The following is a 12,621-nucleotide window of genomic DNA, read 5'->3' as shown; positions in this document are numbered from 1 at the left end:
TTTTATTTGAATATAATTTCGGCTTAATATTATTTGGATATAAATCAGATTTTGAACAAAATCAAAAAATAAAAACAAAATAAATAACATAATTATAAAATATAGAAGCGAAATCCACTACTGGATGAGCATCTTACGCAATATAAACATAACTATTTTATTTATTTGTTTTTTTATGTCAATGCCTTTTATACAACATTCAAGAAAGGTTAATTGGTTTATAAAATTAGCTAGCAGTTGATGCCTAACCATCCTTCTTCCTCTCCCTAATAATGATCAGTTAGTAGATAAACCCTCATTGATATAGAAAGGAGAACAGAAAGAAAAAAGAAACTTTGCAATTAAAACAAGGACGAAGATGGATGAAAAGAGAAAGAGACAACACGCAGCAAGGCATCATTCCATCCCAATAAAAAACTCTCATGACTGCAAAAAAGGCAAAGTGGGGGAATAAGAAATGATCATTCTTCTGGTAGACATCAAGGACACAGCAGAGGGAAGAGAGAACAAAAATAACAGATAAATTGTATATAAAAGAAGTGAGCATTCTCAATTGAACACAGGTATCTGTACAACAAAAGCTGGAATCACCGGGTACTTCAGAAACTGCCAAAGGATGAGTTTGCTCTTCCTCTTTCTCTTGATGCTGGTAGCAGAAACAGCATTATAACCCGAGAACTCCAAACCATAAATCCTCATTCTACCTCCACATATCACCTTCTGGCAGCTAGTGGCCTCTGGATGGCAGTCAATGAAAGCTTTTCAATCTTGTTAGCAAAAAGAGAATGCTGACGTCTGATCTCCTTCAACGTCAGTCAACCTTATGCTCGAGACCTTCCTGCTAACCAACCCTCTGATGTTCCTCCATTGTTTTCCATATCAGAAGAATTTGCACTCTCCCTTAAAGGTTCGATCTCCATGCTGCTCATGTGACTCCTTCGATGTCTCCGATCCTTTTGTGAAAAATAAATCAAGTCTCAATATAGATCCTATCAAAGCATCAATCATTCAAGCGACAGTGGAATGAAAGGAGTTTATAACAGGGAGTACAACCTCACGGTGTGGGACTTCCTCTGCTTCGAGCATTCGAACAACCTGGCCCATCTTTGGTCTTTTATCGGCATTAGGATCAACACATCTCAGTGCAACTAGAAGAGCTCGTTTAAGAGCTCGTGTCGATGGTCTCACCTCCAGGGCTGGATCCACTACTTCCTCAGCTCTCCTGTCTCCTACCATCATTTTAAGCCACTCCACAAGATTGACCTGGTCAGAGAGATGCTACCATTACCACTTAAAACAGCTAAAACACATGTAAATATACCAAAGTATGCCAAAACCATAACTAAGCAACCCCTAATACGAGTCATCACTCCATCTTACAAGTCAGACATCATTTTGCTAGTAGATTTACAGCTGATTGCTGAATATTATAAACAACTGAAGTTTAAAATGTCTTTTGTAAACAAAGAATAGATGTGAAATGGAATGGAAAGATTCATTCAGAATGCTAGTTGTGAATTGTATCTTGAGGTAGCAAACTGTACCTCATTTGCAGGCCGACCATAATCCACAGGATCCCTGCCTGTCACAGCTTCCAACAGAAGTACTCCAAAACTGTAAACATCGCTCTTCTCGTTTAGTAATCCAGTATTTGCATACTCAGGTGCCACGTACCTGAAAAAGGAAAAAGAAAATAACAGGCATATCCTCAGATAAATTCTCTCAGATTCTACTAACATAACATGAATAATAAGCACAGATAAAAAATGTAGGCATACCCAAAAGTTCCCATCACTCTGGTTGTGACATGGCTCTTGCCTGAACCCAAGAGTTTGGCCAATCCAAAATCAGAAACCTTGCCATTGTATTCATCATCAATTAAAATATTGCTTGATTTTATGTCTCGATGCACAACTTTTGGTTCAATTGCTTCATGCAGATATGCAAGTCTGAAAGCCATTTAGTTATTCAATTAGTAGTCTATCCATCATTAACTATTAATATGAAAAAGGAGTTGAATTTTAAGTTCACCATAATGAATCAGGAAACCAGAAAAGGCAAAGTGTATGAATTGGATTAGGGTGTCAAAGCTTACGCCTTTGCAGTGCCTAAGATAACCTTCATGCGATTCTCCCAAGTAAGAACACCGTGTTGACGCATAGCTCCATGAAGCCACTGCTCTAAGTTTCCATTGTTTACATACTCATAAACAAGCATCCTAAAGTACATTAATCAATTTGCACCAAGAGCAATGTGAGGATAGTGCTAAAAATCAGATCAGAATATTACTAGCATTCAAACTTCTCCTGATTGTCAACAAATGGGGACAGGCCATTAATCATACAATTGAAGATTCAATCAGTAGACATTGAATGAAACAAATTAACTCAATAAAGCAAAAGCACAATTAATTTACCAAAGAATTTGAATAAAGGTGGTTGAAATAACTGATTCTATAAAAGAATGATCATATAGTTAACCTTTCTGGTATCATTCTAAGGATTAAAGTATAATAACAGAAGGGGTTGGCAAATTCCATTAAGGTTCTCATTTACTGCTTCCCTAGTAATATTAGGTGCCATGTGCAAATGATTTAATGCACATATTAAATTTTTGCAGAGGAATTCGCTGTCATTTGATGGTGCTGAGTAATGCCACAATTATATACATAAATTACTTCCAAATTAAATGCTTTCCCACTATCTTGGCGTCTAGCTGTTTGTAATGCCACATGCCTCATCTTTTTTATTACAAAGAACTGCTTAGGGGTGAATATACTTTCAAAAATATTGGGTTTAAAAACTGTTATATCAGAGAGGTTCCTGATTTGAACTATAATATGAGACTCCATGATAGTGATACAGTTTTGGTAAAATAGAGTTATCTAACCTGGATTTGTGTCATACATACTGTCATGTTTCAACCTTCAAACTTTTACAAGCAACAATTCATTTGATTTGCTTAATGGCTTTCATGCTTCAAAATTTGGAAAAACATCAGTTTGTTGAACTTTCATGTAAATCATCTTAGTGTACCATAGCTGAAGAAGAATGTGAATATAGTTGACACTTAATTTTTGTTTTTCTTCTTTAGGTAATAGTCATATTTACTAAAATCTTCTCACCTTGTGTAGAGGTTTAGAGGAGCACCGTGTTGAGATCAGGTCTACTATACCATGACATTGAAGCATCTTTTGTTGAAAAAAAAAAATTTAATGGCACTAAGTACAGATAATTTCATCACAAGGGTTCCGTTGGCAGATGATTTTGGTCAGATGCATAATATGTACATGATCAATAAAACTGAGTCTCTATGTGCACAAATAGTCAGAGTTCATTGCCATGGGAGTTAAAACCAATACCATCACCTGTCTCCCTCTGTGTTGTATTGGAAGTTAGGCTTATTTTATTGTTTCAGCTAATTTCATCTGAAGGATTTACTGATTGTGGTATCACAGCATTGGGGTCACAGATGTCGTTTATTAAAAGAATTTCTACTGAAACCATTGAATTATTGGTCAGAGGGTTTTCTGAATTTACATTGTTAGAATATGGGGTGATGGTTGCCTTCTTGCTTGGTTCTTTGGCATCTTATATTATGTGAGAATTCCCACACGGATCTAAAATGCTGCTCTGATGAACCGAAAAAGCAAAACTGAACAAAACAAAATAGATGAATTAATCAAAACAAGTCTTCACCTATGGGTTCCTTCTACACAGTATCCCAAAAGTCGCACCAGGTTCTTATGTCGAACATGGCCAATAGCTTCCACTTCCACTCTAAATTCCTTCTCTGCTTGGCCCCTGCAACACCCATACAGAAATTTTATGATTAAATGATAGACAGCCAAAAAAAATAACATTACTTCAGTTGTGAAGCTGAATGGGTTAGAATTTTGTATACACTAGCTAGAACATTACTTACAGATTGTTGAGAAGCTTCTTGACAGCAACCTGAGTCCCATTTATCAGGTGGCCCCTATAAACAACTCCATATCCGCCCTCCCCAAGGACATTCTCCTTTGAAAACCGATTTGTTGCATACTCAAGATCCCTTAGAGTAAACCAGTGACCCCATCCCAGATGAGAGAATTCAGGCAGGCCAACTAAAGGAGATGCTGATACGAGCCCATATGAAGAATATTGTTTCATTTTGGGTCCTGAGCTCCCTTCATCTCCAGAATATGAACTCCCAGCCCTGTCATTATGGTAAATGGAGCTGCACTGGCTCATGTTATCAGCATCGCTTGATTTGCTCATAGAGTGAGCCAACATCTTCCCTGAATCTTTATCAATAAACTTGTCATTTAAGGAATATATAGGTCCTTCACGTTCATGGAAACTCTGGGCAAGACTGTGACCGCCAACTCTATCTACTGTGATTTCCTTGGAGACATTAGGAATTTGTGAGAGTGGGAACTTATCAAAGGTCCTCCGCATCTTCCTTTGAGATGTCATCCATATGGATAGGATAAGAAGAATCAGCACTATCAATAAGCCTACGCCAAGGCCTATCAGGACCCACACTCTCAAGCCAAAAACGGGGGTCTTCTTCAACAACTCGGTATTCAGAGAATCACTGGTCGACATTTTCTTCTCTGGGATTCAAAAAGAGAATGGTATGAGGTATTGCCGTATTGGATTCTAAAAATCAGATTTGCACATAGCCTTGCAAACTGTTGACATCAATGGGTCAACAAACAGCTGGATTATGATACGAACGCTATGTAATTTAGATAGGCTTCATTAGTGCCCCAACCAGAAAGCTTATTCTGTAAAAGTACTAAATCATGCTTCTCTGAACACAATAAAATAAAATTTCTTTTGTAAACTGAAACATATGCTGCCATGGATTTCTATGCATCCTGAACTTAAAGATTTGCACTCTGAAAATAACAGAAACACTCTATTTCTGCGTTTCTTCCTTTTCTTTTAATTTATAATAACTTCACAGTGAAAATTCTCCAAAAACACGAAACACGCAAAGTTTGCGTGACATCTTTAATGTGCAAAATGATTACCGCATATTTTACTGATAACGAAATATTTAATAACATCTCCGGCACTATATGGCATTAATTTCTAAAAATCCGAAATTAATGAGAATATATTGTTTATGAGATGCAAATCTCCCCACGCCATCTATCTCACATCCTTCACCCTTGCCAGAGGATGAGGAAAAAAACGATGCATTTCTTAATATCAGTTGAAATAAACCATGAAACAAAACATATTATTTGAAACATTAACATCCAATAAGGTGACAGAACAAACTTTGCAACGAAATATACCTCTTTTTCTGATTTAATCCTGATAATCTTTCCTCCACCAAGCAAAGGGCTGCGCTTCCCACAGACAAAGCCTTAACGCATGGAGCCTCAAAGAAAACAACCCCCACAAAACACGGGACCCCGACCGAGGAAACCCAGTTAGAGTGGTTTCAAAGCGGAGAAATCCCCAGATGTGACCATGTGGGTCTCCAACTAAACTAATCAATAAAAAAAAAAAAACAAAGGAAACAAAGACAAGAAACCACCAGTTCAATACCAAGATGGACAGACTGAAGAAGGAAAAACAAAAAAAAAAAAAAAACTTTTTTTTTCAATCAATGAGAGTTTGGAGGGAGAGAAAGGGATGGTTTGGTGAAATGGTTGGTGACTCCTCTCCCCTTTAAGTTGATGGATGAGGGAGAGGAACCATGAAACCAGAGAGAGCAGTAAAGGGAAAGCAACAGAGTGAGAGGGATGATGGGATTGAATGGAATGAGGTCAACCCAGGAGACAAAACTCCAAATCTAGCTTGCTGGCCTGCACATGTCCATTTACTATTCCATCCTTCTGCCCCCGGCCTAAATCTTCCAGATGTTGCACCGTCCCAATTTTATTGAAAAGACCAACCTACCCTTGCAACGGCCATCTCAGCAGGTCAAATTTATGAGGCCAGTGGTGGCAATGCAAGAAATTGAATCTAAAGTTACGGGTGGTCAGAGAGTTAAAAAAAATAATACACATTGGGGTTGGAATAATAGAAACCGGGGCCACCTGTGCATTATGGTCAGAATACATTATATCATCTGGAAATCAATATTATTTTTTAATCAGAATACTTAAAATAAATACTTCAAATACATTAATAAATTATATGAAATATATCCTATTAGTAGTAAGACTCATATATTTAGGTATACATAACAACCGTAACCGATAGTGGGTCGGCATATGGTGCTAGTAATAGTAGTTATACTATAAAAGCAAATTTATCTACGTTAATCTAACCAATTAAGTGTAATATATTATATGCTCGGTAAAACATTATGATTCAAATGTATCTAAAATATTTTTATAATTAAAATGCATCTATAAAAGATAATGAACAATATTTCGTTCAAATCAAGTCATATGAATCATCTTCTGTCAAGAGGGCTTGCAGAACAATGACTATATATTATGTGCATAGATTTTATCATACTATGGTGATTTATTTTGTTTTAAAATAATACATGATGTTTAGTTCTGTTATAGCGGTGGCTCTTATTTCAAAGGTGAGGAGAGACATGTTTCATTATAGCTGTGTCCCTCTGTCTTTAATTAAAATATTATTTATTTTATTTTATATTTTAATTTATACTCTTATAATATACAAGCCAATTGATATGCAGTCTTATGCAGATCAAAAAGTCAATGTGTTCTCTTTTTTTTTAATTAAAAAATAATCTATCCGTCTTAGCACACAGCTTGGTTCATTGAAAGTGCGCGTAATTACTGTAGATAATTCACCGGGTGGGCAATATTGTCAAATTGTCATTTTAGAAATTTACTAACTCTATGAAAGGGGAAAGGGGGATGTTGGGAAGGGAGAGAGAAAGAGAGAGTGTGGATTAGAAGTACACTTTTTATTTAATTTAACACCACGCACGCAACCTTTCTGTTAATCTTAGCTTAAATATTATAGCAAGTTGGCATTGAAGGATATTTCAGACAAACGGACCCTACCATACTGTTACGCTGTCAAGTGCTGTGGGAAAGCATACTCTCCGGATTTAATTGTTGCCTTCTCTCTGTCCTTTTAAAAAAGCCTCACCTTAGTCAGATGCTCCCAGCTCCCTTCTCCTCTCACCTCCTTTTCTCCTTCTATGAAGGATGGATGGTGAAGTGATGCCTTGCAGGAGACGAGAGGAAAACTCCCCACTTTTCCCCTCTCCACGCTTTCCTACCAATTTCTTTGATCAAATTCTCCTTCTTCCTGTGGAATTGTATTATGGTTATGATAATTTTTTAATGAAGCTTTGGGGTATTGTAATTGGTTTTAATTGGCCCACAATCTCCATGAAAGGAGAGAGAGGGGATTGTGGTCACGTGCCAACCACGTCCGTAGCACTCGAGCCGAAATTCTCGTGACAGCTCGGGCTCAGCCCATGGACCAACCTCCAGCCGTACAAAGCCATGGGGGGGCTGCAATGGAGAGAAAGGAAAGTCCTTTGGAAAGGCTCGTGGGATCATATGATTCGTGTGAGCCACACGGCAAACTACGGCCTCTGTGGGCTGACAGGAGTTTTGTTTGCTGGTGGGAAAGCCATACATTTGAGATCACCTTTTGGTTGGTCTTCACCGCCTTGGATTCATTGATTACAGCTTTGTTGAGGCTGTCTCTCAGGGGCTCAGCCATCAATGTGATGGTTTATGCGGACCATTTGATGGGCGAACCATGATTGGTGTAGAAGATAAATCTAGAAGGGCTTACAATTAATAAATGCTTAAATCTTATAGCTTTCATGTACGTGATGGGGATCGTCTAGGTCGGTGATATAATTTTTGAATCATGAAATTCTATAACATCATAGTAGCTATCACATCATTCGAAGCTAAATTATTTGATACATTTCATAAGATATATGATGTATTCAAAAGTTAAAAAAAAATGATACATCTCGGATGATATGGCTATTTACGATGGTACCATGCAATGCGGTGCAAAAGTCACACCGTGCCTTGCTATTGCCTATTCCTCCTGAATGTCTGTTCATGCCTTGAGAGTACGAGGGCCACTTATCCAAATAGTGCACCACCTAGGATATTTCTACTCTGATGGATTCCACAGAACGGACGGTAATTTTCTCCCCAGAGTGCTGATACGTGTGTGAGGACACGGTCGGTTTGATGGTAAACCGTGGTGGTCCCAAAGACCTAGCCCTATATAATTTTTTTTTTAAAAAAAGGTGGACCTAGCCCCATCGAAGTTCAGACATTTGCCAGCAAGGACCAAGCGGGGCATTGTTTCCGTGACCAATGACTTCCAGCCCGTGGCTGCGATCTCGCCGTTTTTTTTGGGATCACGACAACTCACCGCTGTCATCGGATACTTGAAGGACAACAAGACGTTGCAACTTGCAGTATCTTAGATTTTTCTTTTTACTTGGATGCGAGGATAGACCGTGAAGGCCTTCTTTTCCTCCTCCTTGTTAGAGGAATTCAAAACTAAAATTAGTCGCATTATCATAATATAACAACTTTAGTAGCCTGATCTGGTGTCGTATATAAAAAGCGTTAGCTGTTTTTTTTTATATTTTACTATCTATGTGAATAAAATATTATTTTTTGTAATATTGGACTTTTTTGAGAAATACAGCAAAAGATGCCGGCACAACAATTTGAATATTGGACTTTTTTTCTAAACCATCTTGAATGAAGGAGAATTTGCACCGTGAATGATATACGTTTGAAATTTAAGGAAACAAGTGAGTTACCTTCAGATCTCAATAAATATTACTAAACAAGGATTTCAAAATATGAAAGAGTTTAATTAACCCAAAGTTAGTTAGTATTTTAAGATAATAATTTTAATTTGATGATTAAAATAATTTTATGTTTAAATGAGATGTTAGAAAATAATATCTCTTTATTTTGTTATACAATGTCAATTCTTATAATGCATTTGCATGTGAGACATGCCTAACTGGTTGAGTTTCTCCATCTTGTATATTATCGGTTTTTCTTTATCTATACGATAGTTAACTACAAAATTAACAATTTCCACCAAAAGAACCATAAAATTAATGATTCAAATTATTTTTTAATATTATTTATTTATCACTATAAATTTTATTTTTATTAAAAAATAAAATTATTTGTATACCTCATATTTCTAATTCTAGTCAATATATGATGCCAACTAAGCCATTATCTATAGGTATGTATTGATTTGTGCTGTAAAAAAAAAAAGATTTCATCCATACCATGATACTACTAGTGAGAACATGTTGTCAAAATAGAAATATTGTACATAAAAAATATTCATCTCATTATAAAAGTTTTAAAAATATCTATCCTATATGCAACAAAAGCCAATTTGATGGTGGAGCAAAGGCGGCAAGCGCTAAGGTGGAATACAATTGTAGAGACCCAAAGCGGGTGTGGGAGTTGGCAACTCGCATGCGACTCGAGTACTCGATATATCAGGGCACAAATTTGTCCGGAAAAAAAATGTGTGGTGGAAATATAAAAAAAGGCCTTCGCATTGACAACGAGAAGTAATGCATTTGAAAAGGCCCTGCCATTAGAGTGAGAACCGGCGAATGATCCTGGGGAAACGGGAGGCTTGGCGTTGCTCGCATCAGGCTCCGTCCATTTTACTAGTGGATGGTCAGAGGATGGGGACTCGTGCTGTTGAACCTGGATTATGTTATCAAAGCTGGTTGTACTAAGAAACCTGAAAACGAATGGTTTTTGACCGTTGGAGCTTGGGCCGGAAGCAATATTAAAATTTGTCAGATATTTACGCTAGGACCAGAGGAGTAAATGCGTCAGATCAAAACAGATGGGTGATCAAATCCTGATCTAATTCAATTTTTTTTGATCGAAATTTAATATTAAATTTAAATTTGATCTATAAAAAAATCAAATCAAATTAAATTAGATATATGATCAATTTTTTTCATCCAATGAGTCATTTGAATCTGACAAGATTCATATATAATCCGATCTCAGTTCATGAAATACAACTCCGATTTAGATTTGGATCATATCCGGATCAACACAGAAGTAGTTATTTATTTTATAAATAAATTGAGAATATTTCTCATTCATGTCCAGGATACAATCGGAGCTTCAATTAATGATTGAAGTGTATACATGCCTTGATATCTATAATTGAAGTAGTAATTTTAGGCCACTTTTCATTTTTTTAAAGAAAAAAAACTCTAGGCCACTTTTAAGAAACAAAAAACTGTAAGGATGGCATTTAAATCTAATTTTTTTTATTCTTAAAAAATTAAAACAATGATTCTAATGTCTGTTTCAAAAAGCATAAGCTAGAAGGTTGGCCACCTCATACAAAGAACGTCCTAGTACCAACTTTGTAGGTGAGTTGTAACTTTAATAGGCACTCACAATGTGGAAATTAAAACAAACCATGTGACCTAATACCACAGTATAAGAATGATATATGATGCCTCAATTGTCTCAATTTACATAACTTTAGTACGAAAATAAATCAAGTTGCATAAATATAATGACTTAGTTGAGAGGAAATGGAGGTACTTGGCTCAACTGCAAATTGATGATATTAGCTACTAAACTAATGTTAGCATACAGGTAAGATCCTATTTGTCATAGAAAAATTTAAGAGTTGATCATTAAAGAATATTATTAAGTATCGTATCATTAGCGATAGCAAGACAGGAAAGATCTTTAAATTTCATTTTTCATTTTCTATAACATAAACAATAAAAATAATAATACTAATAAAAATAATTACTATAAGTATGGTGCAATGATAAAAATAGAAATATATAAATAATAATAACAACTATAATAAAGATATTGATAACAGAAAGGGGAGAGAGGATGGAATTATATGTTTCAAAATTAAATAAAAAATGATAGCCATTAGCTACCTACAAGCTTATCAAATATATTTGGATTCTATATTGGGTTCAGATTAAGTCGAGTTGGATCGAGTCATTTATCTTAAGATTCAAATCAATCCAAAAATATCTATGGATTGGGTTGGATCAGATCTGATCTGATCTGAATTCAGTAAACCTAGATCCGATCTGAAAAATAAAATGGATCCAATTACAAAATCTAATTCGACTCCATGGATCCTTTCAAATGGTTTGGATCAGATCTAAGCAGATCAAATTGGGTCAGGTTGAATCATGGGTCAATTCGGCCCATTTGTAGCCTTAGATAGGACAGTGGAGAAACTCAAAAGAGATTGAAATATTTTCATGCAGTTTGAGATATCCTTATTTAATTATCTATAAATTTTTTAAAATAATTATTCATAAAATATAATTTCATAAGATAAATTTATATAAATAAAATATTTTTTAAAATTTTTAATAATTTATGATTTATTAATTGGTACAATAAATTTCATGAGAAACCAACCAAAAAACCGTTTTATAAATCTCATTTATATCGTACTTCTTCGTAGATCTATCTTGTTAAAATTTATCAATGAAACAGACAGTTCCAGATATTTACATTTCAACAAAAACTGGTAAAAATATATAGTCACTGTGTTAGAACTTAGTTTAGATATTTCTTGATGCAAAACTATTTATCACTGTGAATAAATTATTAAATTTTATGTTCATACGTTCATTTAGCACTAGCTTATGTATTGGCTTTATCAATTTAAAATTAGCCAAAATAATAAGGCCTGATAATTTATACATTCATATCAATAAAGGCTATTTTATCACCCAAACTATAAATGCATGAGATTTAGATTAATTGCAGAGATAAGGTCAAGCTGCTAACTTCTTCCCCACCCCCGGCCACCCGACACCCCCACCCCTTTATTTATTTATTTTTTTTTGGCAAAACAGCTGCTAACTTCTTGAATTTATCGTATTTGAAAGCAAGATAGCTTGGATGAGGAGGTCATATACTCTAATCATAGACACCAACCATTAAGTCTCTATTCTAGATTTCAAGGGGCATGCTTACTAATGGCAAGGATGCATACCCATTTAGCAACAACTACATAGGGATCACAAGAACTTATGCTACAACACAAATCTTGTGGAACCATCTTTATAGTCAATAAGATCCAAGATATGTGCTGGTAAACAAATCTCAAGTTTCCACTTGTTCACAATAGCTATAATCATTTCAACAAAGAGAGAGAGAAAGTCTCTGAAGTCTCATCAGAGAGAGAGAGAGAGAGAGAGAAGGAAATTCCATGTTGATGGTGGATGATGGGGCTGATAAAGATGTAAGTTTTGATTAGATCAGATATACCGCTGAGCCGATCGATCAATTCAACTATGAAACAATACGTTTTTTTAAAAAATTTTATTTTATTTTATTTTATTTTATTGTACATATTTTTTTCTTCATTTCTGTGCATGCTGCTTCATGGGGAACCAATTCAATAACCCAACAGTAGATCTGCTCCGACCAATGACCATTTATGGTGAAGCGTGCAACCCATCGCCTACACGCCAATGTGGGTGTAACTCGCGTGGATGTCACGTGACTTAGATGAGTATCTGTCTATTACGCAGCAACCCCAGTCCACTTCACACCCTTTTATAGCAAAGGGGCCCCACGTTCTGGGATCCGATCCTTCTTGGGTGCAAATATGGGTTGCCGACAGTGGTATAATTAGTTTT

The 12,621-nt window shown here is 35.7% G+C and overlaps 1 protein-coding gene across 1 annotated transcript; it reads right to left on the bottom strand.

The window, feature by feature from the left end:
- Positions 1-497: 497 nt before the first annotated feature.
- LOC105047189 (probable receptor-like protein kinase At2g42960) lies at positions 498-5,768 on the bottom strand. Its single transcript, XM_010926005.4, has 8 exons — positions 5,291-5,768; positions 3,925-4,597; positions 3,699-3,803; positions 2,096-2,218; positions 1,779-1,949; positions 1,545-1,674; positions 1,054-1,263; positions 498-953 (listed from the first exon to the last, which is right to left on the bottom strand). Exons 2-8 carry the CDS (start codon positions 4,587-4,589, stop codon positions 822-824), a joined length of 1,536 nt encoding a protein of 511 aa, XP_010924307.1. The 5' UTR covers positions 4,590-4,597; positions 5,291-5,768; the 3' UTR covers positions 498-821.
- Between the last annotated feature and the right edge of the window lie 6,853 nt (positions 5,769-12,621).

Source organism: Elaeis guineensis, chromosome 6, assembly GCF_000442705.2.
Source record: "Elaeis guineensis isolate ETL-2024a chromosome 6, EG11, whole genome shotgun sequence".
Taxonomy (NCBI): Eukaryota; Viridiplantae; Streptophyta; class Magnoliopsida; order Arecales; family Arecaceae; genus Elaeis; species Elaeis guineensis.
The sequence above is the reverse complement of the archived record's forward strand: the minus strand, read 5'-3'. Positions and strand labels throughout refer to the sequence as shown.

Bases quoted from the DNA above. Each gene is read 5' to 3' on its own strand.
- LOC105047189 (XM_010926005.4), bottom strand. From the start codon at position 4,589: ATGTCGACCAGTGATTCTCTGAATACCGAGTTGTTGAAGAAGACCCCC. The intron at 2,219-3,698 runs GTGAAGACTTGT...AATGTACTTTAG, and splicing joins TGTGTAGAAGGAACCCATAG to GATGCTTGTTTATGAGTATG. The intron at 1,950-2,095 runs GTAAGCTTTGAC...AATGGCTTTCAG, and splicing joins ATCTTAGGCACTGCAAAGGC to ACTTGCATATCTGCATGAAG.